Source organism: Lutra lutra, chromosome 1, assembly GCF_902655055.1.
Source record: "Lutra lutra chromosome 1, mLutLut1.2, whole genome shotgun sequence".
In the NCBI taxonomy this organism is placed as follows: Eukaryota; Metazoa; Chordata; class Mammalia; order Carnivora; family Mustelidae; genus Lutra; species Lutra lutra.
This window is the reverse complement of record NC_062278.1, coordinates 217,188,676-217,213,362: the sequence shown is the minus strand read 5'-3', so window position 1 is coordinate 217,213,362 and position 24,687 is coordinate 217,188,676. Positions and strand designations below refer to the sequence as shown.

The 24,687-nt window shown below is 48.2% G+C and overlaps 1 protein-coding gene across 8 annotated transcripts in view; it reads right to left on the bottom strand.

The window, feature by feature from the left end:
- Positions 1 to 24,687, bottom strand: part of MUC16 (mucin 16, cell surface associated) — a 121,251-nt gene that overhangs the window by 27,483 nt on the left and 69,081 nt on the right. For 5 of the 8 annotated variants that reach the window (XM_047703669.1, XM_047703686.1, XM_047703733.1 and 2 more), the window contains 24 exons: positions 24,219 to 24,391; positions 23,581 to 23,616; positions 23,312 to 23,377; positions 20,043 to 20,167; positions 19,823 to 19,890; positions 16,964 to 17,136; positions 16,616 to 16,651; positions 16,284 to 16,355; positions 14,801 to 14,836; positions 14,491 to 14,541; positions 13,140 to 13,264; positions 12,874 to 12,941; positions 12,122 to 12,294; positions 11,979 to 12,014; positions 11,693 to 11,749; positions 7,828 to 7,949; positions 7,407 to 7,474; positions 5,639 to 5,811; positions 5,260 to 5,295; positions 4,938 to 5,000; positions 3,059 to 3,183; positions 2,778 to 2,845; positions 520 to 692; positions 354 to 389 (listed from right to left, as the gene is read on the bottom strand). In XM_047703669.1, coding sequence (XP_047559625.1) covers positions 354 to 389; positions 520 to 692; positions 2,778 to 2,845; positions 3,059 to 3,183; positions 4,938 to 5,000; positions 5,260 to 5,295; positions 5,639 to 5,811; positions 7,407 to 7,474; positions 7,828 to 7,949; positions 11,693 to 11,749; positions 11,979 to 12,014; positions 12,122 to 12,294; positions 12,874 to 12,941; positions 13,140 to 13,264; positions 14,491 to 14,541; positions 14,801 to 14,836; positions 16,284 to 16,355; positions 16,616 to 16,651; positions 16,964 to 17,136; positions 19,823 to 19,890; positions 20,043 to 20,167; positions 23,312 to 23,377; positions 23,581 to 23,616; positions 24,219 to 24,391 — 2,159 coding nt within the window. The remainder of the gene's footprint in view (positions 1 to 353; positions 390 to 519; positions 693 to 2,777; positions 2,846 to 3,058; positions 3,184 to 4,937; positions 5,001 to 5,259; positions 5,296 to 5,638; positions 5,812 to 7,406; positions 7,475 to 7,827; positions 7,950 to 11,692; positions 11,750 to 11,978; positions 12,015 to 12,121; positions 12,295 to 12,873; positions 12,942 to 13,139; positions 13,265 to 14,490; positions 14,542 to 14,800; positions 14,837 to 16,283; positions 16,356 to 16,615; positions 16,652 to 16,963; positions 17,137 to 19,822; positions 19,891 to 20,042; positions 20,168 to 23,311; positions 23,378 to 23,580; positions 23,617 to 24,218; positions 24,392 to 24,687) is intronic. The other 3 variants (XM_047703677.1, XM_047703695.1, XM_047703706.1) reach the window with 3 other exon arrangements.

Here is a 24,687-nt window from a genome sequence, read left to right as displayed (position 1 = left end):
GTTGAGGGTCCTTGGGGACCTAGTGCCAGAACCACCCGTGAGGACAACCTGAGACCGTCACATGCAGCAGGTGAAGGTGGGCAGGATCCGCAGGAGACAGTCTACCAACTAACATTCTTATTTATTCAAGCCTGCCTTCTGGTACTTTCTTCCATCCCTCGACCCCCACGTGGTGGCCATTTCTGTGTTCAGCCAACAGCACAGAGGTGATGCACAGCTGAATCGTACTGCAGTGAACTCCCAGTCTGCATCCCTGACCCCTGCCCTCCCCGACAGCTGGCGGTGTGGGCGGGGTCTGCTGCTTCTTTCCCTGATTGGGGGGGGGGCAGTCTGAAGACCCGCCGCACACTCACCACTGGGGGCAGTTACTGGTGTCTGGTGGGTGTAGCCTGCGGAGAGAGGACAGGAGAGAGGGGAGGTGCTGAGGTAGAGAAGGGAAAAAAGAAGACAGGGTGGGGGTGGATGGAGGGGTGGACCTTGGGCTTGACAGCTCAGCAGAGTGCAGGGGCCGCTGCTCACCACTGACACAGAGACTGTCCTCCTCCAGGGTGTAGTGGCCCAGCCTGGTGACGCCATGGGTCAGCCGGCTCAGCTCCCAGTACAGCCGCTCTCTATCCAGCGCGAGGCCCGTGGGATCCGGGCGGCGGAAGCAGACGGCGTTCACGCGGGTGGCTGCTCCAGCCTTCTGGGGCCTGGGGAGGGCAGGACCCAGCGGGGCGGATAATTGAGATCCATCTGCAGAGCGTTCTTGAGGGGCACCATTCGGGGGGTACCCTGGGGAAAGCTAGGACGTAGTGGGGCTCCTGTGGATGGGTCCTGGAGGCCCGCCACCCACCGCTGAGGGAATTTGCTCCACATTCTGAAAACGGGGCTGATCCCGGGCCTCCCCGCGCTTCACCATCCACTGTCATCACAGCACCGAGTCTCACTTAAAATGGGAATGTTCCCTTGTGAGAAATTTGCTGAAATCCTTTGGCTCCCTACTGCCTGTGGGGGAACCTGGGCTGTGCCCCTCACAACACCCACTTCCCCGCACCCACCGCCCGCCCTGCGCATCCCTCTGCCTCCCTCCTTGCAGGTGAGGGTTTCTGCTCTGCGTGTTCGCTACCCTGAGCCTCTCCACCTGGGCTTCCCTCTCCCCGAATCAGTCCTCCTGGCCCAGAGCTGTGTCTCCAGGCCACAGTGTCCTCCTCTCTAGGTATGAGCTGCCACTTCAGTTCCTCCTAGACCCCCTACACTACCCATATCCCAACCCTTTAACAGTCTCTCTGGGCCTCAGTTTCTTACCTCAAAAATGGGTATAATCATGGCATCCAAGTGTGAGGTTTAAGGTTTAAATCTGTTGATATTAATATAATGTTTACAATAGTATCTGGTGCATCCCTAAGGGCTAGGGGAGTGTCTGTCACTATTTTATAAATAAAATAGTATAGCATTAATTATAGTTTACATATAATTATATAATTCACATATAATTAATGTATACAAATGTGTTTGCACATGTTTACATATAATTAATATAAGACACTCTTCTTGATGGCAGAGTCTATGCTCTTGACCTCCATGGAGATTTTGGAGCTCAGCACAAAGCTTGGATACAGTAGGCGCTCAAGCAATGTTTGTGGATGGAAAGGAAATTTGTGGAAATCCAGGCAAGGGGAGTGAAGAGACCACTTCTACCGTGGGTGCATCAGCAACCTGGGCTAGGTCCTAAGAAAGAGGGCTTCATTCCATCCCTCTCTATTCTAGCATCACAGGGAGGGAATCCTTTCTCCAATTCTATTTTTGGAGGCATGGAAAAATCCTAGGGAGATGCCCAATGAGGCTAAACCCTCCAGGGGACCTTGGAATGGAGAAGCCCATGCATGCTGAGAAGCCCTATCACTTGGTAAAGTGGGGCCGAGTAGCATGTCTCTGCATTGAAGGGAGCAGGGATTTGAAGGCTGGGGTGATGGGGGAGGGGAGAGATCCTATGGTTCTTCCCAGAGAAAAGAAGCAAAGCAAGCTTAGTGGGAAAAGGCATGGACTCTAGGGAGACCGGGCTTGAATCCTGGCTCCACCATTTGGCAGCCATCCGCTCTGGGAAAGTTCCTTGACCTGTTTGTGCCTTGACTACTCTGCCAAATAGGGATAATAGTAGTGATGGTAAGTGAGTCTAGGGAGATGATGGACAGGACGCATTTCACCCAGTGACTCTAACCTGGGGTGCTCTGCATCTCAGGAGACATTTGGCAATGCCTGGTGATAGATTTTGTTGTCAGAACTTTGGGGGCTGGGATGCTACAGGAATCGATCTAGTGGCCAAGATGTGGCTACATATTATATTGTTCAGGGAACGACCGCCCATGACAGTAACTATCTGGCCCAGAATGTCAATAGTGACCATACATCAAGAACCCTGATGTCTGACACATGCTAAGTACTTGCTGTGTGTTCACCTTTAGAAATATTTATATGCGGTGTGGGGTTGGAGGTACCTTAGACTGGGGATTGCATCCTTTGTGGAGGTTCAGGGATGCAATCTTGATAAAGGGCTTCGATGCATACTTTCCAGTTGCTATGTTGTCATTTTATTTCTACGAAATATTGCATGGGAGATCTGAGGCTCAGGACGATGGAAAGGTCCAGAGCAGGGCCTGGGGGCCCATAACCCAAAGGACAGTGGCTATGCCAGGCTGGGAGCTGGAAAGGGCTGAGGCCAAAGGGAGGACCCAGCCCTAAAGGACTATGGTAAGAAATTCACTGTGCCTCACAGGGCCATCTCCTGTGGGTCCCACCTGAGCGAGGTCAGTCTGCAGCCAGAGTAGAGCGGGCCGACACTGGTTTTCTTGAATAAGGGTCTGAGCTGTTGAAGGAGAGGGAGGTGAGTAGAAGGACTGATCTGGACAAGGGCAGGGTTGGGGTGAACTGGGTGGGGCTGGCATCAGTTGGGAGGTAGGGAGAGGTGGGCGGGGCATGGGAGAGGCAGGTGGGGCTGGCATCAGTGGCAAGGTGGACATCAGTGGGTGGTGGAGGGATGGGGTGGGTGGTGGAGGGATGGGGTGTGTGGGGCTCTCACCAGGCTCTGCAAGATCATCTCTGTTTCACTGAACTTGGCAGAGCCCATAAGCTCCATGTCCTCCGTGTAGCGCAGGTTGGTGATGGTGAAGTTAAGGGTGAATGGAACCAGGTCAGGGCCAGAGACTGCAGTGAGGTTGGGAGAGAAGCCATGCCCTGAGTCACTGCCTCAGCTGGATTTAGGGATGGTGGGGTAGAGTCTGCATCCACATCCCTGGTGCCCTGGTATTCACATCTGGTGCGAGAGCTCAGAATATCTCCGCCCCAAAGGGAAACTTTGTTATTCTGCTAACAGTAATGATATTAATAATGACACTAAAAATAGCAGTAATAGTAAGACCTGATTTTTGGTAAGAGTCTATTCTGTGCTAAGAACTTTCCATCTAGGGACACGTGGGTGGCTCAGTTGGTTAAGCTGCAGCCTTCAGCTCAGGTCATGATCCTGGGGTCCTGGGATCGAGTCCTGCATGGGGCTCCTTGCTCAGCGGGGAGCCTGCTTCTCTCTCTGCCTCTGCCTGCTGCTCTGCCTACTTGTGCTCCCGCACACCTCTCTCCCTCTCTGACAGATAAATAAACAAAATCTTTTAAGAAAAAGAATTTTCCATATAGTATCTCATATCCTTAAACAAACCCTGGAAGTGAATCCTTTTACTCCAAATGACAGAGGCTGAAAATAAGTTTCAGAGAAGTCAAGTCACTTCCCCAAAGCCACACAGCTATTTTGGGGCAGAAGTTCAGATTCTAGAGTTTGAATCACTTAAACTTAAGTCCTGCCCATCCACTGACTGTGTGACCTTAGAAAAACACCCAGACCCACATGGACCGGTCTTATGTCTCTCCTAAACAGAGAAAGAGCAGTGTCCATCTGCTGGGGTCGAAGACTATACGTGTGAAGCAGGGTGTCCGTGAGGTGACACATGGCCAGTCAATATTGCTCTCACTGCTCCTTACACCTGCTTCCTCTGCTTTAGTCTCTGCCCTTGGGGAATTAGTCCTGGATTTGCCTTTGACTATATCCATTCCATTCGAGCAGAAGTTAAAGCTTTGAAAATTGTTCCAGAATGTATCACTGCATCTAATTTCACTAACTGACCCCATGGGTCCCTAAAGCCAAAAGGGTTACAGTCTGATCCCTGGCAGGCCACCCAGGGTAGCCTATAAATGTGACCACAAATTCTTTACCTCTGTGGACCTGCACCCTTGGTGTGGTCTCATAGCCCCTTCCACAAGTCTGTTTCTCTACCTCCTGACTCTGGCTTGGCCCTGACTTGCTTTGGCCCATGCGACAAGAGAAACATGATGCAAGCAGAAACTTGAGAAGTGCCTGTGCACCGAGGCTTGCCCTCTCCTGCATCTAGGAAGCCCATGACCAGCAAATGAAGGAGCCAGAGCTAGTCTGCAGGATGGGGAGAGGCCGCCTGAAGGAGACGGAGGCACCCCAGCCATCAATTAGGCCTCCTCCAGTGCAGAGTCACCTAGCTTCAGGTGACTGCAGACACATAAGGGAGGCTGGTTCAGACCAGAGGAACCACCCCGCTGACCTATATACTAGTGAGCAGCAGTAGACGATTGTCTTAATGTGAGGGTCGTCTGTTACACGGTAAACCTAGCTGATACAAAACCTTCACAGAAAGCAAAAGGGGCATTAAAAGGAGTCACTGCTTCAGCCTGGAATGGAAAAGCTAGTCACGGAGCTCCCCAAACCTAGGGATGGAGCTGGACTGGTCAGTGACGAGGGCCTGATCGGAGGATCCCCTCCTCCATGCGGTCCCCTTGCTTTGAGCTGTGTGTGCGTACTCTCTTTCCCTTCTCACTGCAAAGCACAGAGGTATGTGGGGGGGGGGCAGGGAAGGAGGGAGCCACGGAGAGAAGGCTCTTACCTGTGGAGCTGGAGAAGGAGATTGGAGCTGCAGAGGTCCCTGAGGGCGTGGAAGTCACAGGAACTGAGGAGGAAGCAGCAGAAGAGATGAGGGAGAGAAGGAAGGGAGGGAGGAAGAGAGATGGGGCCCTGTCTCCTTGGAGATGCCAGAGGCAGGGGTGCTTGATGCCCAGCCAGAGTCACAGAAGGCAGAGGTAGGGGAAGGCAGGTGACCAGGCAGCTAAGGCTCTCTTCCTCCCAGAAGCCCTGGGCTTAGGGCAGAGGGAGCAGCTGTTCCCACGAGGTATGGGGGGAATGGAGCCATCCAGGATTTGAGCACTTACCACTGGGGATGGAGGTCGGTGGTGGTCTGGTGTAACCTACAGGGGGTGGATAAAAGGGAGGTGGGATGTTTGAGAGGCTTAAGCAGGGGATGAAGGGACTGGGCCATTGGTGGAACAACAGTTGCCATCATGAGGTCCTCTCCCTGCCCGACAGTGGGTGGTGCCTCCTATAACATTTCTCTGACCTCCCACCTCCCTGTGGGTGATGTAGCCTTTGGTAGGGAAGGGGGATCTCACAAGGAAAGGAAGAACGAGGAGAGAAAAGTCTAGAGGCAGACATGGATGTATCCCTCTGGCCAGAGAATCAAGAGAATAGAGCATCAAGAGAATAACCCATCTGGGGTGCAGGACAAGACCCCTGTTACCACCAGATGCTCACCATTGACATAGAGACTGTCCCTGTCCAGGATGTAGGAACCAAGCTGAGTGACACCATGTGTCTGGTGGCTCAGCTCCCAGTAGAGCCGCTCCCTGTCCAGCTGGAGACCCGAGGGGTCAGGTTGGTAGGTGCAGACAGCGTCCACTCCAGTGGCTGTTCCACTTTTTTCAGGCCTGGTGGGGAGAAGGACATGGGTATGGGAACAGGACTGAGGGACATCCCTGCCAGGACATCCTTTCATCAGCCCACTTGTATGTGAATGCCTGCTTATCTGCTCTCCTGGTCCAGACATGCGCTGCTCCTAAGAGAAGGGGCATCCTTGTGCAACAAAGGACCAGAGTGGGTATTCCAAAGTCAGATGACCACCAGTTCAAACCTTCGCTCTGTCACTTACCGAATAATCCACCTAAGTGTGCCTGATTTGGTTCTCGCACCTTTGCAGCATGGATAGTGGTCTAACCCTATTGCTGGAATGTCTTGAGGTTCAGAAATGACTGACATACCACACCTAGCTCTGGTGCCAAATACCCATTAATTAACTGTTTAATAAAACAAATATTCACGGAGCCAAACACTGACAGTCCCTAGCACTGGGGAACAGCTCTGCAGATTCATCAGCTCTTGAAAAGCTGATCCAACCCAATTTTTGGACCTGAGCACCTGAGCATGAGATGCTACATAGCAAAGACCCCCACCCACAGCCCACCTGCTTCCTGTATTCCCAGGTATATGGGGGAAGGAGGCAGGAAAAATTAATCCTGAAGGGAAAACCTGGGGGATCCAGCAGGTCGCACTGCCAAGGGTATTACTGGGGAGAAACAGAGTATCCCTTGCACGATCAGCAGTGACCTTGAGCCAAGCTGCTTCCAGCTCTGGTCTCCCAGAAACTTGATAAAGGTGCAATGTCAGTTGTGTTGACTGGTGATGTTGCTTATGGTGAAAATGACCCCTTGTTGATGACTGTGTCTTTTCTGGGAGGGTGGAAAATGGACAAGAATACCTTGCAGGAGGCTCTAGCTTTGGGCTTCCTTAAGTATGGTAAACCTCTTAACTGCTCGGGACGCTTACAAGAGATATTGGTTACCTTTTGGGACCTAAGACATGTAAGGCGTCTATCCACTGAGGTTACTTTTCCCTTTTAAAAAATTTAATTGTTTAAATTTAAGTTAAAGTTAACATATAGCATATTATTAGGTTCAGGATAGAATTCAGTGATTCATCAGTCGCATGTAACACCCAGTGCTCATCCCATCCTGGGTCCTCCTTAATGCCTATCTCCCAGTGAGCCCATTTGCCCACCCCACCTCCCCTCCAGCAACCTCCACTGAGGTTGTATTTCTTTGCACATTAACTGTCACCTGGATGCCAAAAGAATAGTCCTTAGACTGCCAAGAAGGCTCTTACCAAAAAAAAGAATGCCCTGTGCTACCCGCTGACATGTCCTTTCCTGTCTGTGTATGGCCCTATTCAGGTCACATAAGCCTGATTCTCTGATTGGGCTTAAGATAACCTAGAGAGGGGAGCACAGGGGACTGGCACCAGAGCTGGGAACTGTGTGAGACCAGCAAGGTGCCTGGATACGGTATCTAAGGGAGTGCTTACTCTCGGGGCTGTGCAAAGGCAGGGCTAACCCTGAGGGTGAGCGGTTCCTTCAAATCTCTGCCGTAGGCATCTCGCTTGCTTCCCTAGTCCGGGCCCCTGGCCAGTCCAACCCAACGAGCCTCCACCTGCCTCCACCTCCTAACGCCAGACAAAGAGGAGGTCTCACCTTAGTGTGGTCACTTTGCAGCCAGTGTAGAGTGACCCAATGCTGCTGTTGGCAAACAAGGGCTTGAGCTGAGGAGGAAGAAGCGGGTGAATGAAAAAGAAGTGGAAAAGCAACCACTATTTTAAAACCCGAGATTTTCAGATAAAACAGCAGTTCTCCAATCATCTCAGTATGACACTGAATTCTCAGAAGAACCCTTTGGGATCAAGGCTTCTCTTGTCTCAGTGTACAGAGGAGGAAATGGTACCGAAAAGGCAAGATCATGACTCCAAAGGGACGTCGCTGGCCTGTGGCAGTTCCAAGTTTTGAACCCAGAAACAGTCTGCTCTTCAAGCCCTCTGTATCCTCCAAAAGGGTAAGGAAACTCAGAGAGGGTGGGGAGGGAGTCCGAGAAGAGGGATGGGTAGAAGAGGGCTCTCACCAGGCCTTGTAGGACTGACTCTGTGGAGTTGAACTTCGCAGAGCCCGGCCGCATGGCCTTCGTGTAATGCAGGTTGATGATGGTGAAGTTGAGGGTGAAGGGTACTGGGGCAGGGCCAGCAGCTGCAGTGGGGCAGGAGGAAAAAGAGGCCATGCCCAGAGTCAGGCCTGGACCAGAAGTGGGGCAAAGGCCCCCGGGACACAAGCCCAGCCTGCTCAGAGGACCCCATCATCTCGGCAATACCAAGGAGAGGCTGCCCTCTCCTGGGACTCCCTTGAGTCCCATCTGGGCCTGGAGATGGGGGGTAGGGGGTGGGGAGTGGAGGTAGTGGTTTATTCTGTCACCCATGGTCTCTGGCTTTGGCCACATAGGGAAAGGGAAGATGCTGGTGTATGGGTGTTACATAAAGAGCCAGACATGGTGTCTGCCTATGGGCTCATGGGGTATTTAATTCTTCACAGTGGGCTGGGACCCGTGAGCTCAAAAGCCTGCCAGGACAAAACTCAATTTTTTTCTCCCAGCTGCCATATATCTTTTTATTTTTTTAATTTATTTTTTAAATTTTATTTTCTGTTTCCAGTGTTCCAAGATTCATTGTTCATGCACCACACCCAGTGCTCCATGCAATACGTGCCCTCCTTAATACCTACCACCAGGCCCACCCATCACCCCATTCCCCTCCCCTCCCAAACCCTCAGTTTGTTTCTCAGAGTCCACAAACTCAAATTTTTATATCCAGCTGTGTGTGTTTCTGTGTTTTTTAAAGATTTTATTTACTTATTTAAGAGAGAGTGAGCAAGCAAGAGAGAGCACAAGATGGGGAGGGGCAGAGGGAGAAGCAGGCTCCCCACTGAGCAGGGAGCCCCCATTGCTCCTAGACAGGAGGATGTCTTCTCTGACCACTCCCTTCCCCTGGAGTCCCCTTGCCCTTCTCCCCTTTTGAGTAGGAATCACCCCCCAGAAATCCCGCAAAACCCCTACTTGGGGTTGGACTGGAAGAATAGGTGAGAAACCCATAGCTCGGGACCATAAAACTATCTTGGCTTGACCAGTTTCTCCTGCCTACCAGGGCCTCTTTGAAGACCACCCCCTCCCCCCCCCTAGACAGGTTCAGCCTTCAATGCCAAGTTTGAAAATTTGCCTCAGGAACAATTTGCCCACTAACAATTTTTCCCCCAAAGTATTCATTTAATAAGAGTTACCTTGTGAATAATTCCTTTCAAGAATATTCTTATACAAGACAAAATCAGACAGGGAGACAAACCATAAGAAACTCTTAACTCTAGGAAACAAACTGAGGGCTGTTGGAGGGGAAGTGGGGAAGAGGGTGGGAGGATGGGGTCACTGGGCGAAGGGCATTAAGGAGGGTACAGGACTTAGTGAGCACTGGTGTCGCATGTAACTGAGGAGTCACTGAATTTTACCTCAAAACTAGTGTAATACTATAGTGTAATAATACACTATAGGTTAATTAGTTGAATTAAAATAAAATAAAAGTAAAAACAGAGCTTCCCTATGACCCTGCAATTGCACTACTGGGTATTCACCCCAAAGATAAAGATGTAGTGAAAAGAAGGGCCATCTGCACCCCAATGTTTATAGCAGCAATGGCCACAGTCGCCAAACTGTGGAAAGAACCAAGATGCCCTTCAACGGACGAATGGATAAGGAAGTTGTGGTCCATATACACTATGGAGTATTATGCCTCCATCAGAAAGGATGAATACCCAACTTTTGTAGCAACATGGACGGGACTGGAAGAGATGATGCTGAGTGAAATAAGTCAAGCAGAGAGAGTCAGTTATCATATGGTTTCACTTATTTGTGGAGCATAACAAATAGCATGGAGGACAAGGGGAGATGGAGAGGAGAAGGGAGTTGAGGGAAATTGGATGGGGAGGTGAACCATGAGAGACTATGGACTCTGAAAAACGATCTGAGAATTTTGAAGGGGTGGGGGGTGGGAGGTTGGGGGCACCAGGTGGTGGGTATTGTAGAGGGCACAGATTGCATGGAGCACTGGGTGTGGTGCAAAAATAATGAATACTGTTATGCTGAAAAAATAAAAAAAAATTAAAAATAAAAAAAAATTAAAAAAAAAGTATATTTAAAGCAAGCAGGCAAAACTGCCTTCTGTTGTCTTTAAAAATCAATGTCCTAATAAAAACAGGGTGGTACGTGGCATTATTCTAAATTTAGACACTAAAAAGACAATCACCTAATCAATATGGAAAGCTTGACTAAATCCTGGTTTGAAAAAAGCCACCTATACAAGGGAGACATTGGGGAAAATGTGAATATGAATGTCATGCTAGATGACACCAAAGTATTCCTATTTTTTGAAGCGTGGTAATGCTATTACAGTTACATTAGGCAATGTCCTAATTTTGTGATAGTTCTTGCTGAAATCCTTAATAGTGAAGCATCGTGATATTTGCAAGTTTCCTATGGTTCAGGAAAAAAATTATGTCTACCACTTTCTATAGTCAGTTCTGCATTAATGCTTGTTTTGAAAACACAGTTCTTCAGGGCCCCTGAGACATTAGGGAACAAAGTGAGCATTATATAAATTTCCCGTTGGGGCATGTGTAATTTTGTCTGCAAGACACACAAAAGGAACACCAGTTAAACCCAGAACCCAGCTGAACCTAGCTCTGTGGACATACACAAAATGCACACACACAGCTCCACCCTCTACCGGCTTAATCACACCCCCGAGATGTTAGGGGGGGTTACCCTTACCCACCTTGGGTTCCCAGTTTCTGTAGGATTTCGGGCAACCCTCCTGAACTTCACAATTACTTACCAGCTTCAATCTGTTTGCTGACATGACTACTTCTACAACAAATGTCAGGTCTCTTTCTGGGAAAAGCGCTATATTTACTGCAGTAATTTATGTTGTATTTCTTAACCATTTAACATAAGTAAAACTGTGCTGTTTTATTAGAGGTCTGTTTTTTTTTATTTATTTTTTTAATGTCACTGACAAGGTTTTTGGGTGTTGAGGCTCAGCCTCAGCCCTGTGCTTTTCTCCAGTGTGTGATTTTGCATAGCATAGTTTGGGGACATCCATGCCGTATCATAACAGAACTATGTACAAGAAGCAAGAAAGACAGAAGGTCAACCACTGTGGTGGACAGATGGATGTTCCTCACACTATTTTTTCAATGTTTCTGCTACTTTTGACAGTTTTCATAATAAAAAGGGGTGGGGGGGGACAAACACACACAAAATATTCATGAAAAGTGGAAATGACCCCATGGTCCCTAGACTTTGACAGATAAATAATGAATCTTGGAACACTGAAAAATAAAATTAAATTTAAAAATTTCCTTAAAGTGCCACTAAAATGAAATGATTATATGCATTGACTCTGGTCAGGGAGACGATGTATATTCATAAGGAACAAAGTCATAAAGATGTTATAAGAAGAATAAAGTCATATCTATTGAATATATAAACAGAGACTCTTAAAACAAGCGGTTGGTAAATCAGTTAACTGGGGACACTGAAGAAGAATCGATCCTTTACTGAGTTGGCTTTGGCAAACTGGCCACTGGACAAATCTATTATCAATGAACCAATCTGTACTCTACTTTCCATGGGTTGCAGGATGATTGGGAAGTCAGGGGTCACCTATAGGTTTCAGACAGGTTACAGAGAATGGCTCAGGTCCCCCAGTGCTGGGAGTGGGATTGGTGTTCAAGAAATCCCCAGGACCTGGGTAGTGCCCAGCAGATTCTCAAGAGTTGGCCTTGGGCTCCCCCAAGAGATGCCACCCATTCTACTTCTCCTCCCATGTCCTGGGAATAGGGCCCAGCAGGAGTAGTTGGGAGCCTCTTCAGAGGAGAGAACGCCTACCTACCTGTGGGACTGGAGAAGGAGGCTGGCACCCCTGCAGAAACTGTGGCCACCATAGAAGCTGGAGAGAAAAAACCCAAGAGCTTGGGGGTGGGGATTCCTCACCCTGTGGATACCAGCGAGGGGGTGGTCATGCCAGGCAATTTCTTGGGCATAGGTCCCTGTTCACCCGAGGCTGGGGGTGGAGCAGGGGTGCGGAGGGCAGGCAGTTGGCTCCTGGCCACTTCCATTCTAGGGTTGCAGAGGGAACCACAAGGTTTCAGAGACTTTGGAAGCCTCTGGACACTCACCGCTGGGGGTGGTAGCCTGGGTTTGGTGGGTGTAACCTGCACAGGTAGAGGGAGAAAGGGTGAGGAGGGTGAGTAATGAGCGAAACAATAGAGGGGAGGATGTGGGGACTGTTGAAAGGTGGACACAGATGGCAATCCCTCACCATTGATGTAGAGACTATCTGGGTCCAGGGTGTAGGGACCCAGCCTGGTGACGCCGCGGGTCAGCTCGGTCAGCTCCTGGTACAGCCGCTCTCTGTCCAGCCCAGGGCCCATGGGGTCAGGGCGGTGGGTGCAGATGGCATCCACTCCAGTGGCTGCCCCATCCTTCTCGGGCCTGGGGGGTGGGTGGGTAGGGGTAACAACTGATGGAGTCCCCAGGCAGGGCACCTGGGACCTCTGGGGCAGGACAGGAAGGGGCCAGAGCAAGCGAGAAGGCTGGCACCCACCTCTGGCCAGCCTGGGGTTGCGCACACAGTCAGTGGGTGGGAGGATTTTTAATAAATTGCAGGTCTGAAACCTGCAAGTTGGGGGATAGGAGAGCTCCTAATTGAGACAGGTGAAGAGCTGGAATTTGGGATTAAAGCAGGTGGAAAAGTCATGCTTGTCTTCAGAGGAATCCTGGGGATAGAACTGAAAACCTAAAGGAAATGCCCTCTTTGGTCAAAGGGAGGTAGGAGGGAATTTGGAAGGATGACTAGCCTAGTGTCATATCCTGCTGAGGGGCTCCCTAGAATGTGGGGACAGTTAGTGGGGTTGGGGGTGGTTGCAATCAGAAGAGACCTTGGTCCTGGAGCCAGTGGTTCCTGAATTCCACCTCTTCTGAGAACATGGACAGAGAAGGAAGGAAGCAGAGGGAACTCTTGGGGTCTGGGAGCCCTTGAGGTGGTCCTGGCCTGGGATTGCAAGGACTCACCTGAGCAAGGTCAGCCTGCAGCCTGAGTAGAGGGGCCCCACACTGGTGTTCTTGAACAAGGGTCCAAGCTGTGAAGGAGAGGGAAGTGAGTAGAAAGTCTGAGGGGTGGAGAGCAGGGTGGACATGAGATGGGTGGGGCTGGTGCCAGTGGGTGGGGCTTGAATGAGGCAGCACAGGTGAGTAGGTGGGGTCTTTGTGGGCATGGCAGAGAGCAGGGAGGTGGTGCTTCAGTGGACAGGCAGGAGTGCTGTGGGCGGGGCACTCACCAGCCGCTGCAGGTTTCTCTGGGTGCTGTTGAACCTCCAGGAACCAGGGCGACTCATACCTTCCTGGTGCTGCAGGTTAGTGATGGTGAAGTTGAGAGTAAACGGCACCGGGGCAAGACCAGTGGCTGCAGTGGGAGCAGGAGGAAGACACCAGAGAGCCTAAGTGTGGGTCATCCCACATCTGTCTCTTCAAGCACTGGCGAGGGGTTTCCTCCCAGATGGGCAGTTTCCATAGGAAGGAGATCCCAGACATTAGCATTACGTGAGGGGCTCTGGGGATGAGTGTGGAAAATTACACAATGGAGGTAAATGCAGCCTTACACAGCCTTACACAGCCTAAGCAGTTGGCTAAAATTCTTGACAGACATCCCCTTTTCCTGAGGGTTTTTTTTTAACCCAAATTATTTCTGTGCGATCCAATTATTTACTGATTTTTAAAGATTTATTTGAAGAAATACATTGCAGTTTGTTTGGGCCAGGCCCTGTTTTAAGTGCTTTACTTAAATTTTAACCCATTTAAGCCTTGAGGTAAACCCTTCAGAGGGAGATAGTATTCTTATCCCCATTTCACAGATGTAAATATTGAACCCAAGAATGGTTAAAGAATCTGCCTGCAGTCACACAATCTATAAAGGGCAGAGCAAATCTAAAAAGGGCAGTTCAAAACTGGGTGTTGTGGTCACAGAGTCTGTGCTCCTAACCCATCCACCCAAGCACTAAGGGCAGGTCCACACAGTGACCTGCTTACTCTGGCCTGAGTGGTCAGTGGTCAAAACACCTTCAAGAGGCCTTCGCTGCTGAGTAACTAGAGACTCAAGTAAGACAGGATTAGTAATGATGGGTCATCCAGGACCCTCAGTAGGGTCAGTAGGTGATATCAAAATCTACTTTGGGCCACCGAGATGCCAAGAATGGGAAGTTATCCCTTGGCCCAATCAGAGTCTGCCCAATCGGAGTCTCTAATAGGGATTTGTAAGAGGGCATTTTCAGGTACACATGTAGCTCACTCTGCTCCCTTCTTTCTTGGAAATGAAAAACAAGTACTCAGGAGAAAGGACCCCTCTGCCACACCTGCAGAACTCACCCCACAATCATGCTGATTGTAATTCAATTCTTATTGGATACTCAAGTCCTTATTCTCTTTCTTGCTGGAAACCCATCAAAGACTAGGGTCCTTTCTATTCTGTTCGCTGCTGCCTTACCAGGGTCCGTCACCTAGTAAGGGCTAAATGAATGCTTCTTGAGTGAAAGAATGAATGAATGAATGGGCATGGTACTTCATGTGATACCTCCCACTGGCCAAGTGCAGGAGACCTTTGCAAGAGAGGAATAACAGAGAGGAAGCTCCTACCTGTGGGGGCAGGGATGGGGGTCGATGAGGTTGCTGGGGATATGGTAGAGGCTGGTGAAAAAAAAAAAAACACAGTGAGGCAAATATGGCAGGAGGGAGGGCCTCCCCAATGACATAGGGCCCATTGTGGGTCCATGAGACACTCCTCAGGCCTGTGCCAGGCTTGTCTTTTCTGATCCTGGGAGTGAAGATGGGGGAAACCCTGGAGCTTTCCAGGCTCTTTGTGTCCCTGGGGACATGGGGTAGGTATAGCGAGCAGGAGAGACGGGCCCCAAGGCAGAGCAATGCTAGGGCCCAAATTACTACTCACTGCTGGGGGTGGAGGTCAGGACCTGATGGGTATAACCTGCAGAACGACAGGAAGAGAAAGTATGAAGAGTTGTAAGGATGGGGTAAGGAAGGGAGTGGCAAAAATCTGGGGTTCCTTGGGTGTCTATGAATCTATTTATGTAAGCTGCATTTAGAGAGCACCCTCAAATTGCAGACCCAGTAGACAAAGTCCAGAAAATTCCACCAAGACCTAGGGAGGAATTCTCTACCAGGTCACCTGCAGACTATCTCTCTGCCACCTGCAACCCTCCTCTTCTTCGAGTGTTTGATCCCTCCGTGAATCCCCAGAAGAGCTGTGAATGTACACTTCCTCTGCAGGCCAAACTCACTACTGACTTTTCCTGGACACTGGTCAGGAGGAGATGTGAACAGGCTTGACCAAGCTGAGCTTGAGTCATGACCCAGCTGAGCTTGAGCAGAGTCTCCCAACTCATGAATGCCTTCCAGGAAAACCAGAGAGCCTTCCACCCATCAAGGAACCTAATTTCCTTGAATTCTGTCCCACAATCCCATGGCAACTTCAACTGAATTGGTAGCAACTGCCTAGGGTATTTCATTGGTAAGGATTCTCAAGCTGCTTTGAACTCGGAAAGAATGGAGGCTATTACCATTTAGTGATGTCTGTCATGGACGAGGGATTGGGGAGTAATGGCACAGATGTCATATATTTGTCCTGGACATAATCTGAGAGTCATTAAAGATTTGAACAAGGACAAGGAGGGAATATTTCTACATATTACAAGGAAGTGTATTTCATTCCTTCTAATCCTGAGAAAATCCACATACTTCCTGTGGACTTACCAAGCACAAATAACCTAACGACACCTTCATTATCATCACCATCACTATTATCATCACCATCACCATCATCACCACTATCATCATCACCATCATCATCATCACCACCACCATCATCAACGCCACCACTACCATCATCACCACCATCACGATCATCACCACCACCACCACCACCATCACCACCACCACCACCACCATCACCACCACCACCACCATCATCACTACCACCACCACCACCATCACAATCACCACCACTACCATCATCATCATCACTACCATCATCATCATCACCATCATCATCACCACCACTACCATCATCATCATCACCACCATCATCACCATCACCATTATCATCATCATCACCACTACCACCATCACCACCATGATCATTATCATTATCACCATCACCACCATTACCACCATCATCAACATCACCATAGTCATCATTATATATAGCTTTATGAAGGCAATGACTTTTTTCTGTTTTGTGTTCCCTGCTGTATTCCCCAGGACCAGGCACAGAGAAGATGCTCAATGAAGGTTGTTGACTGACTCATTATCACTAGATTTACTACGACTTTCCATCTTTATTTGAATGAATAATGTCGAATGTGTTTACACTCCTCAGGTCTCCTCTAACAGATGTGCCATTGACTGGTACTTACCCATGGGGATGGAGCTGGGAAAGGAGGATGGAGTCCCAGAGGTACCCAGGTGCACTGTAGAGGTCCCTGGAGCTGAGGAAAAGCTCTCATCAGTGAAAGGAGAAAGGCAATCTCATGGCAGAAATGCCAACAAGAGAGACTACTTATTAGGCTTTCATGTGGGGCTTGAACTGAGATTCCCTTTGGAACTGGGGCAGAGAGGATAGTAAATAACTTGTGGCCTCCCAGGAGCTCTGTCCCTCCTGGAGGTGACATAAAGCAGGCATAAGGAGGCATCAAGGCTTTGCCTGCCCTGTGTGTTGAGGGGCCCTGGGTCATAGTTGAATACTCACTGTTGGTGATGGGTGCAGAGCTCTGATGGGTGAAACCTGTAGGGAGAGGGAGAGGGTGTTGTAGGTAAGGGTTAAGGAAGAGGTGGAGGACCAAACAAGAGGCAGGGCTACCCTGGAGCAGTGGAGGGGATTCTAGCAGGGGGTGCTATCATCTTTCTCCATCAGCACCTGTTGGGAAGGAAGGCTATGAGGGTGAAGTCAGTCCAAGATGAAGAGGAAACCATGAATGAGCACACAGAGTGCGCGGGGCCAAGCCCTGAAGGGCCCCACAGGGGATGCCTTCTCAAGCCAAAGGACAGAGGCTGCCCAAGGAGGGAGAAGAGACTCTGACCACATCATGGTGCTCACCATTGACATAGAGACTGTTCCTGTCCAGGGTGTAGTGGCCCAGCAGGGCAATGCCATGGGTCAGCTGGCTCAGCTCCCAGTACAGCTGCTCTCTGTCGAGTCCCAGGCCTTCAGGGTCGGGGTGATGCATACACATGGCATCCACTCTGGTGGCTGCCCCATCCTTCTCAGGCCTGGGTAAGAATCATCACATAGTTGGTCTAACCATCTCTCTCTCTATTGGTCCTTCCCTCTCTCTCCTTGCCAGCCCCTAAGGCAGAAACTTGGGAAACCCTAGGTAACAGAAGCTGCCGCCATGAGGGAGACGCCCTCCATAAACAGCTAGCCTCCTGCATGCCTGGGAGAGGAGCCTCTGAAAGCCCTGGTGTGTGGCAGAACACTGAGGGCATGTTGATGGGGTGAGCAATCCTAGAAGGTGCCACCTGCAGCCACAACAGCTACATCCCGTCACAGGTCTTGATGGGCACAACAAGGTGCCTGGGGGTCATGCTGCAATGGGTGTTGGTGGCCGCAGGACAGGGACCGCAGCATGGTTTGGTGACATTTTCCTGTAGAGAGTTGGGGTTTTCAAATAGTGAGATTGAAAAGCTAAAGTCACTGAGTCTGGATGCAGGGCTGGGGCATTTCTAAAGACTCAACAGACTAAATGGCTGGAGAGACACACAGGCCCTTTGGGTGGGTCTGTCTGAAAGTGTGACCTGTCCATGTCTCAGCACCAGCTCTGGCCACAGGACACTGACCCACCTACATGCCCACCCAGCCATACACTCCTGAGAGATATGGAGAGAAAGGTGCTCCCACACTCCAGGGCCATGGATAGAATGTCTCTTATAATAACAACCACCCCTTGTTAAATTCTGAGCACACAGCTGGCCCAGAACTTTGTACTCATGATCGCAGAACCTAACCCTCAGAGCGTCCCTGTGGGCTGTATTGCTCAACTCCCACAGTTGTCACTATACCCATCACACTATATATCATACACAAGGCAATTGGACATAATATAATATAATGATCTATTTAACATGTAAGTATATGACATAGATTTGTTACATATTTATTTTAATTTATTATTGTATTATATGTTATACCTTTTGTACTTATTCCTAATATATAGAATAGATAATATATATTAGGGTTCATATCTATACATATCATATATAAAAGATATTATACCTATACATAATATACCTATATATAACATATATAACATAAGCCTGTATATAAAATGTAGGTATAATTATATATTATACCTGTATATCATATTATCTATACTTAGGTAATATGTATATTATATGATATATAATATACATTAGGAATCATACCTATATATGTCATATATATTAGATATTATACCTACATATAACATATTACACCTATTATGTCTATATATAACATGTGTAATATATACCTACGTATTAAGTATAGGTATAATTATATATTATACTTATTATATCTATATACATAATATATATTATATATAGGCATATATATTATAGTTATATATATTATATATAGGTATAATGTATATATATTATAGTTGTATATATTTTATATATATAGGTATTTTTTATATATATATGGTATAGATATAAGATATACTATAGAATTGTACCTATTCTTTCTCTCTCTCTGTTTGTGTGTGTGTGTGTGTGTGTGTGTATACAGTTAACTTTTGAACAACATGGAGGTGAGGAGTACCAACACCCAACACAGTTGAAAATCTGCATATAACTTTTGACTTCCCCAAAACTTAACTACTAATAGAATGCTGCTGACCAGAAGCCTTACTGATAACACAATTAACATATTTTTTATATGTTTCCTACATATAGGAAGAGGAGCCTCAGTTTCCTGTTTTCCTACAATAAAGTAAGCTAGACAAAAAATGTTAAGAGAATCATGAGAGAAAATACATTCATAGCACTGCACTATATTTATCAAAACAAAATCCATGTATACATGGACCTATGCCGTTCAAACCCACGCAATCCAAGGGTCAAATCTTTCTCTCCATATACACACATATGTTCATGTGCATATGTTATGTATGGGCCTAATATATCATATACATAACACACAGAGTCATGGGGGCACAGCAAGGTTCAGGCTCCTGCCCAGGATCTCAGCAAATGACAGAGCTGGAGTTTGAGCTCCGCTCTGGCTTCCCCAAGGCTCTTGGCCACTAGGCTCTTCTGCTCGCTCTTCCCCCAGGAAGGAAGGAGAGCTGGAGGTAGATGCCTGTGATCAAACGGGAGTGTGAGGAGAGCCAGACCTAGAGATTCTAGAGAGATGTGGGAGGTGAGAATGCCAGGTATGGAATGGTGTCAACCACCCACCTCCCCCACCCCCAGCTGCACCCAAGGGATGGCGTCCTCCACAAGCCTGAACCATTCCAGGGCAAGTCAGACCTCCCATAAGTCTGAGCCATCTAGGAGCCCACGTTCGCTCTGCAACAGTGTGCTTGCTTTCCTTCCCTCTTTGATTCTTCCCTCTTAGGGGTTGCCAGATAGGTGATTTCCACATGCTGCCAGGTCATAATGAGGCAGAGGAAAGCAGCACTGCTTAGGAGCTAGGACTTGGGCTCTAGAACTCGCAGTGCAGGTTCAATCCCTCTGAGCCTGTCGCACCTTTGGTTCCTGCTCCACGAGGCTGTCCTGAGGGCTGGCAGGGTGAAATGGAAGGTACTAGCCCAGTGCCTTGGATCTTAGGAATTGCTAGAGGCTAGGGTTGTTACTGTTGATGATGGTGTGTGATACCCATTGGCAGTAGTTGTCCCAAGTATGGACGAAGTCAGGGAGCCCATAGATGAAGGTCCCATACACCTGCTGGGCTGTGTTCTTGGGGAGAGAGACTCACCTGAGGGAAGCCAATCTACAGCCTGAATAGAGGAATCCCAGACTGCTATTCCTGAACAGGAGTTTGAGCTATGAGAAAGGAGAGGGGAGGTGAGAAGGAACACTTGAAGGAGGCCACGAGGAGCTGGGGTATTGGTGAAGTGAATGGGACAGAAGTGATATGGGCATGGGTGGGGGCAGAAGTGAGATGCAGGGCTGGCACCGGTGGGTGGGGCTCTTACTAGACCCTGTAGGATCTTCTCCGTGGAGTTGAATTTCCAAGAGCCTGGATGCCGCATGCTCTCTTCGTAGTGCAGGTTGGTTATGGTGAAGTTGAGGGTGAACGGCACCAGGAAAGGAACCGCTGCTGTAGCAGGGGAAGGGAAAAGGAGGCTATGCCTGAGTCAGGCCGGGGCTGGTCTCTAAGACAACTTCTGGGGACAGGGATGGAGGACCCAGATATTGGGAAGAAGGGGGTCAGAGTAGGCACATAGGCCAGCTGCCTTAGGACCAAAGACAGATGCCAGATAAAGAGCAAAGCCAGATGCTATTAAATGCAGTACATTTAATTAAAATACAGCACATCTACTGGGATATTAGGTTATTACAGAAAGAGAAAGAAAGAAAGAATGAAGGAAGGCAGGCAGGCAAAAATAAATATTGGCAAAGATGTGCAGAAATTGGAATCCTCATGCATTGTTGGTGGGAATGCTGGTAGAGCTGCTACAGAAAACAGTCTGGTTGTTCCTCAAAAAGTTAAATATGGGATTATCATATACCTAGCAATTTTGCTCCTAGGTATAGACTCAAAAGAACTGAAAACAGGGACTCAGATCCTTGAATAAAAAATGTTCACAACAGCATCCTTCACAATAGCCAAAAGGTGGAAACAACCTGAGCCCATCAGCAGAGGAATGGATAAACAAAAGACGGCATATACATGCAGTAGAATAATAGTCAGCCATAAACATGAGGGAAACTCTGACACCTGCCACATCAAGGATAAACCGTGAAAATATTACACTTAGTGAAATAAAACAAACATGGAAGGACAACTATGGTATGGTTCCACTTCTAGGGGGCACTTAAAATAGGCAAATTCATGGAAAAAGAAAGTAGACTAGAGGTAACCAGGGCCTGGGGGTAGGGGTTATAGGGAGTTAGTGTTCAATGGGAACAGAGTTTCTGTTTGGGGTAATGAAGAATTCCTGAGAATGGATAGTGGTGAGTGGCATGACATTGGGAATGTCACTAAATTATACACTTAACAGTGGTTAAAATGGTAAATTCTATGTTATGCATAAAATTGTTTAATTCAGCAATTGGGTCAAAATGCAGGTCATGGGGCTCTTGAATCTGGATGTGGGCCAGGGTAGGTGGCAGGGGTTGAGGTCTTGGGCCCTGGTGAGGCTCTAGACTGGCCCTTGATAGCCTCTACTTGAGAAGTTAAAAGTAACAGGATTGGAGCCATCTCATGGATTAGGGGGGAAAGAAAAGGAAAAAAAAATCAGTTCAGTCCCATCCAACACAGAAGAAACATTCTCTTTTTAATATGAGTCAAACAGCAATTCTTAAAGGAGGTCTCCTGTCTTCTGCTCAACCTACCCTACCCCACCCACCCCATAACTCTCAGGACTTGACCTTTCATAGAGACCATGCATAGAGCTGTGGTTACTATGATTACCAACCACCACACTATAGTGAGTCGGACGTGGTTTCAAATTCGCTCTGTCCTCTCCCCAGGAGACGTGACCATGGACACTAAACCTGTCTGTATGGTAGTCCCCTTTAACTGCAGCTTCGTTTTCCATGGTTTCAATTATCTGGGGTCAACCACAGCCTTAAAGCAGACGGTCCTCCTTCTGAGGCATCATCAGGAGATCAGTAGCAGCCTAACACTACGTCATTCATCTCACTACATCTCATATCCTAGGCATTTCATCATCTCACGTCATCACAAGAAGAAGGGTGAGTACGGCACAATTAGGTATTTTGAGAGAGACCACATTTGCATAACCTTTATGACAGTATATTGTTATAATTGTTCTATTTTTTAAAAGATATTATTTATTTATTTGACAGACAGAGATCACAAGTAGGCAAAGAGGCAGGCAGAGAGAGAGGGAAGCAGGCTCCCCACTGAGCAGGGAGCCCGATGTGGGACTCGATCCCAGGACCTTGAGATCATGACCTGAGCGAAGGCAGAGGCTTAACCCACTGAGCCACCCAAGCACCCAACTGTTCTATTTTATTATTAGTTACTGCTTTAATCCCTTCCTGTGCCTAGTTTATAAATTAAACTTTATCATAGGCATGTATGCATAGGAAAACACATGTACATATAGGGGCCCATACTTTCCATGGTTTCAGGCATCCACTGGGGGTCTGGGAACAAATCCCCCATGGATAAGAGGGAACCACTCTTCATTTCCTCATACCTTCATTTCCTCAACTATAAAACGGGGGAATAGCTTACTTTGTAGAGAAATTCTTAAGGTTAACTGGCTGCTTGTTAAAAGAGTTAGTATGTTTTAAGGGCACTGTGCTGAGTGAGAAAAGCCAGTCCCCAAAGGTCACAGGCTATATGATGCCATTGACACAACATTCCCAAAATAACAGATTAGTGGTTGCCAGGGTGAAGCTGGGTGGGTGTGATGGTAAAAGATCTTTGCAGTGATAGAACTGCTCTGTACCTTGACTGCAGTGATGCTTACAAAAATCTGCCTATGTAATAAAATGCCGCAGACCCACACACGCGCATGCGGACACGTGCGCATGCGCAAGTGCACGCCCACTCGTGTCCACGTAATCTGAAATCTGAGGTCTGTGGGTTTTCACATTTAATTTCCGGGTTTTGATATGATATTATAGTTATGTAAGATGTTAACCATTGAGGAGAAATTGGGTGATGCCTACAGGGAACTCAGTACTATATTTTGCAGTTTCCAATGAATCTATATTTATCACAAAAATGAAATAAAAATTAAAATAAAAAAATTAAAAAGAATACTACACAGTGTGGCATGTTTAGGTGCTGAATAACATGGTTATCTTTTATCATTAATTGTAACTGCATATTCAGTTCCAGTCTCTCAATACACTGGAACTCGGTGAGGGGAGGGACCTCACCTGACAGAGCACCTTCCCCCCTCTGCCTGGCCCAGGTCACATGCCCTGTCATGTGCCCAGGATGACAGTATCGGTCATACTGTATTCCCTGCTAGCTCCAGGGATGTGTGCTTCCATACATTTTCCTTCAACCTTCACAGCGACCTTGTGAAGTATGGTTATTCCACTTGGCAAGTAAAGACACTGAGACACTGAGAGGGTCAGGCAATTGTCCAAGGTCGACACAGCTGGACCGATGAGGAAGACACAGTCTCTGCTTTTGAGGAGTTCAGACCAGGGGAGCCCACGGCTGCTCCAGATTCCCTCACTGCAGCTTTTCTCTATAACTTCCAGATCTAGCTTTGAGCTTCCCTACAAGGAGCTGGAGAGACAAGTTGCCTACCTGTGTAGCTGGAGAAGTGGGTTGGCACCACCGAGGTCCTTGGAAAGAGCATGGGGGTCACGGCAGCTAAGGATAAACAGTCTAGAGTAAGAATGGCGATTCTGAGTGGGGTGTCCTTCTTATCCATCTATAGCCACTGAATGTAGGAAGAACTAGGTAAGACTGCCAGGTCTCCTGGCTTCTTCTCTGCCCCAGGCCCTGGAGTAGGGGGTCAGTGGTTGTCCACCAGGAGCTCAGATCATATGGTCATTAGGGCTGTGGGTACTCACCACTGGGTGTGGGGGCCGAGGTCCAGTGGTTGTAACCTGAAATGAGAAAAGGAGACAGAACTGGAATGCAGGCATGGGAGGGAGGTCCAAGATGTAGCCTAAATCCCACCAGCCCCTACCCGCAACAAAGACTTCAAGTCTACACAGATCAACAATTGTGATTCAGGGGTAACTCTTATCTTCTTCCTAAAAGGCTGAGAAATCAAAGATCCAGTCCCCTGTCTTCATGAGCTTACAATTTATTTGGGAAGATAAATATACCAGTGCTTCTAGAAATGGGTTTGCCAACTGTGCTTTTCAGGGTCCTGAAGGGATTTTGAGTTATTGGCAGGAAGAAAGATGGCCAGATGCTTGAATTATCATTGACTTCAGCCAAAGGGATATCCTCTTTCATCAGTCTAGATAAAGACATTGTGGCCCAGACAAGTATATAAATCACAGCCCTGAAATGCAGGGATACAAAGGGAAGGAGGGGGTTTGCAAACTGGAGGGCCTATGGGGGTCCTTGACTCATTAGGGGACATTGCTCAGGTGGGAAATGATACATACGACAGGCCCTGTGGCCAAGTGGAGAGTCCACATCCCTTCCTGGGGGCAGATTCTCTGCTTCAACTCATGGTTACAAAAAGGTTGCTCACCATTGACATAGAGGCTGTTCTTGTCCAGGGTAAAGGAGCCCAGCTGGGTGACACCATGGGTCTGCTGGCTCAGCTCCCAGTACAGCTTCTCTCTGTTTAGCTTAGGGCCCGCAGGGTCAGGATGGTAAGTACAAACAGCATCAACTCCGGTAGCTGTTCCCTTTTTCTCAGGCCTGGGCGTGGAATGACATGGGAAAGAGAAGGTGGGGATTCCAGACAAGGGCCCTGAAAAGCCTCCCTGAGGGAGGGGACAGTGAAAGCTGGAGGACTGGTGGGCAACCTGGAATGGCCTTGGTACTGGAGGGGGATTGGAAATGAATAGGACGACCAAGGTCCCAGAGCACAGAGGATGCAGCATCTCCAAATTCTGATGTTTGTGCTGAGATCTGAGATGAAAATCATAAAAAGTCAACATATCCACTAACAGGCGCATGATGGAGGAGACTCAGACAAGGTGAAGGAAAAAAAA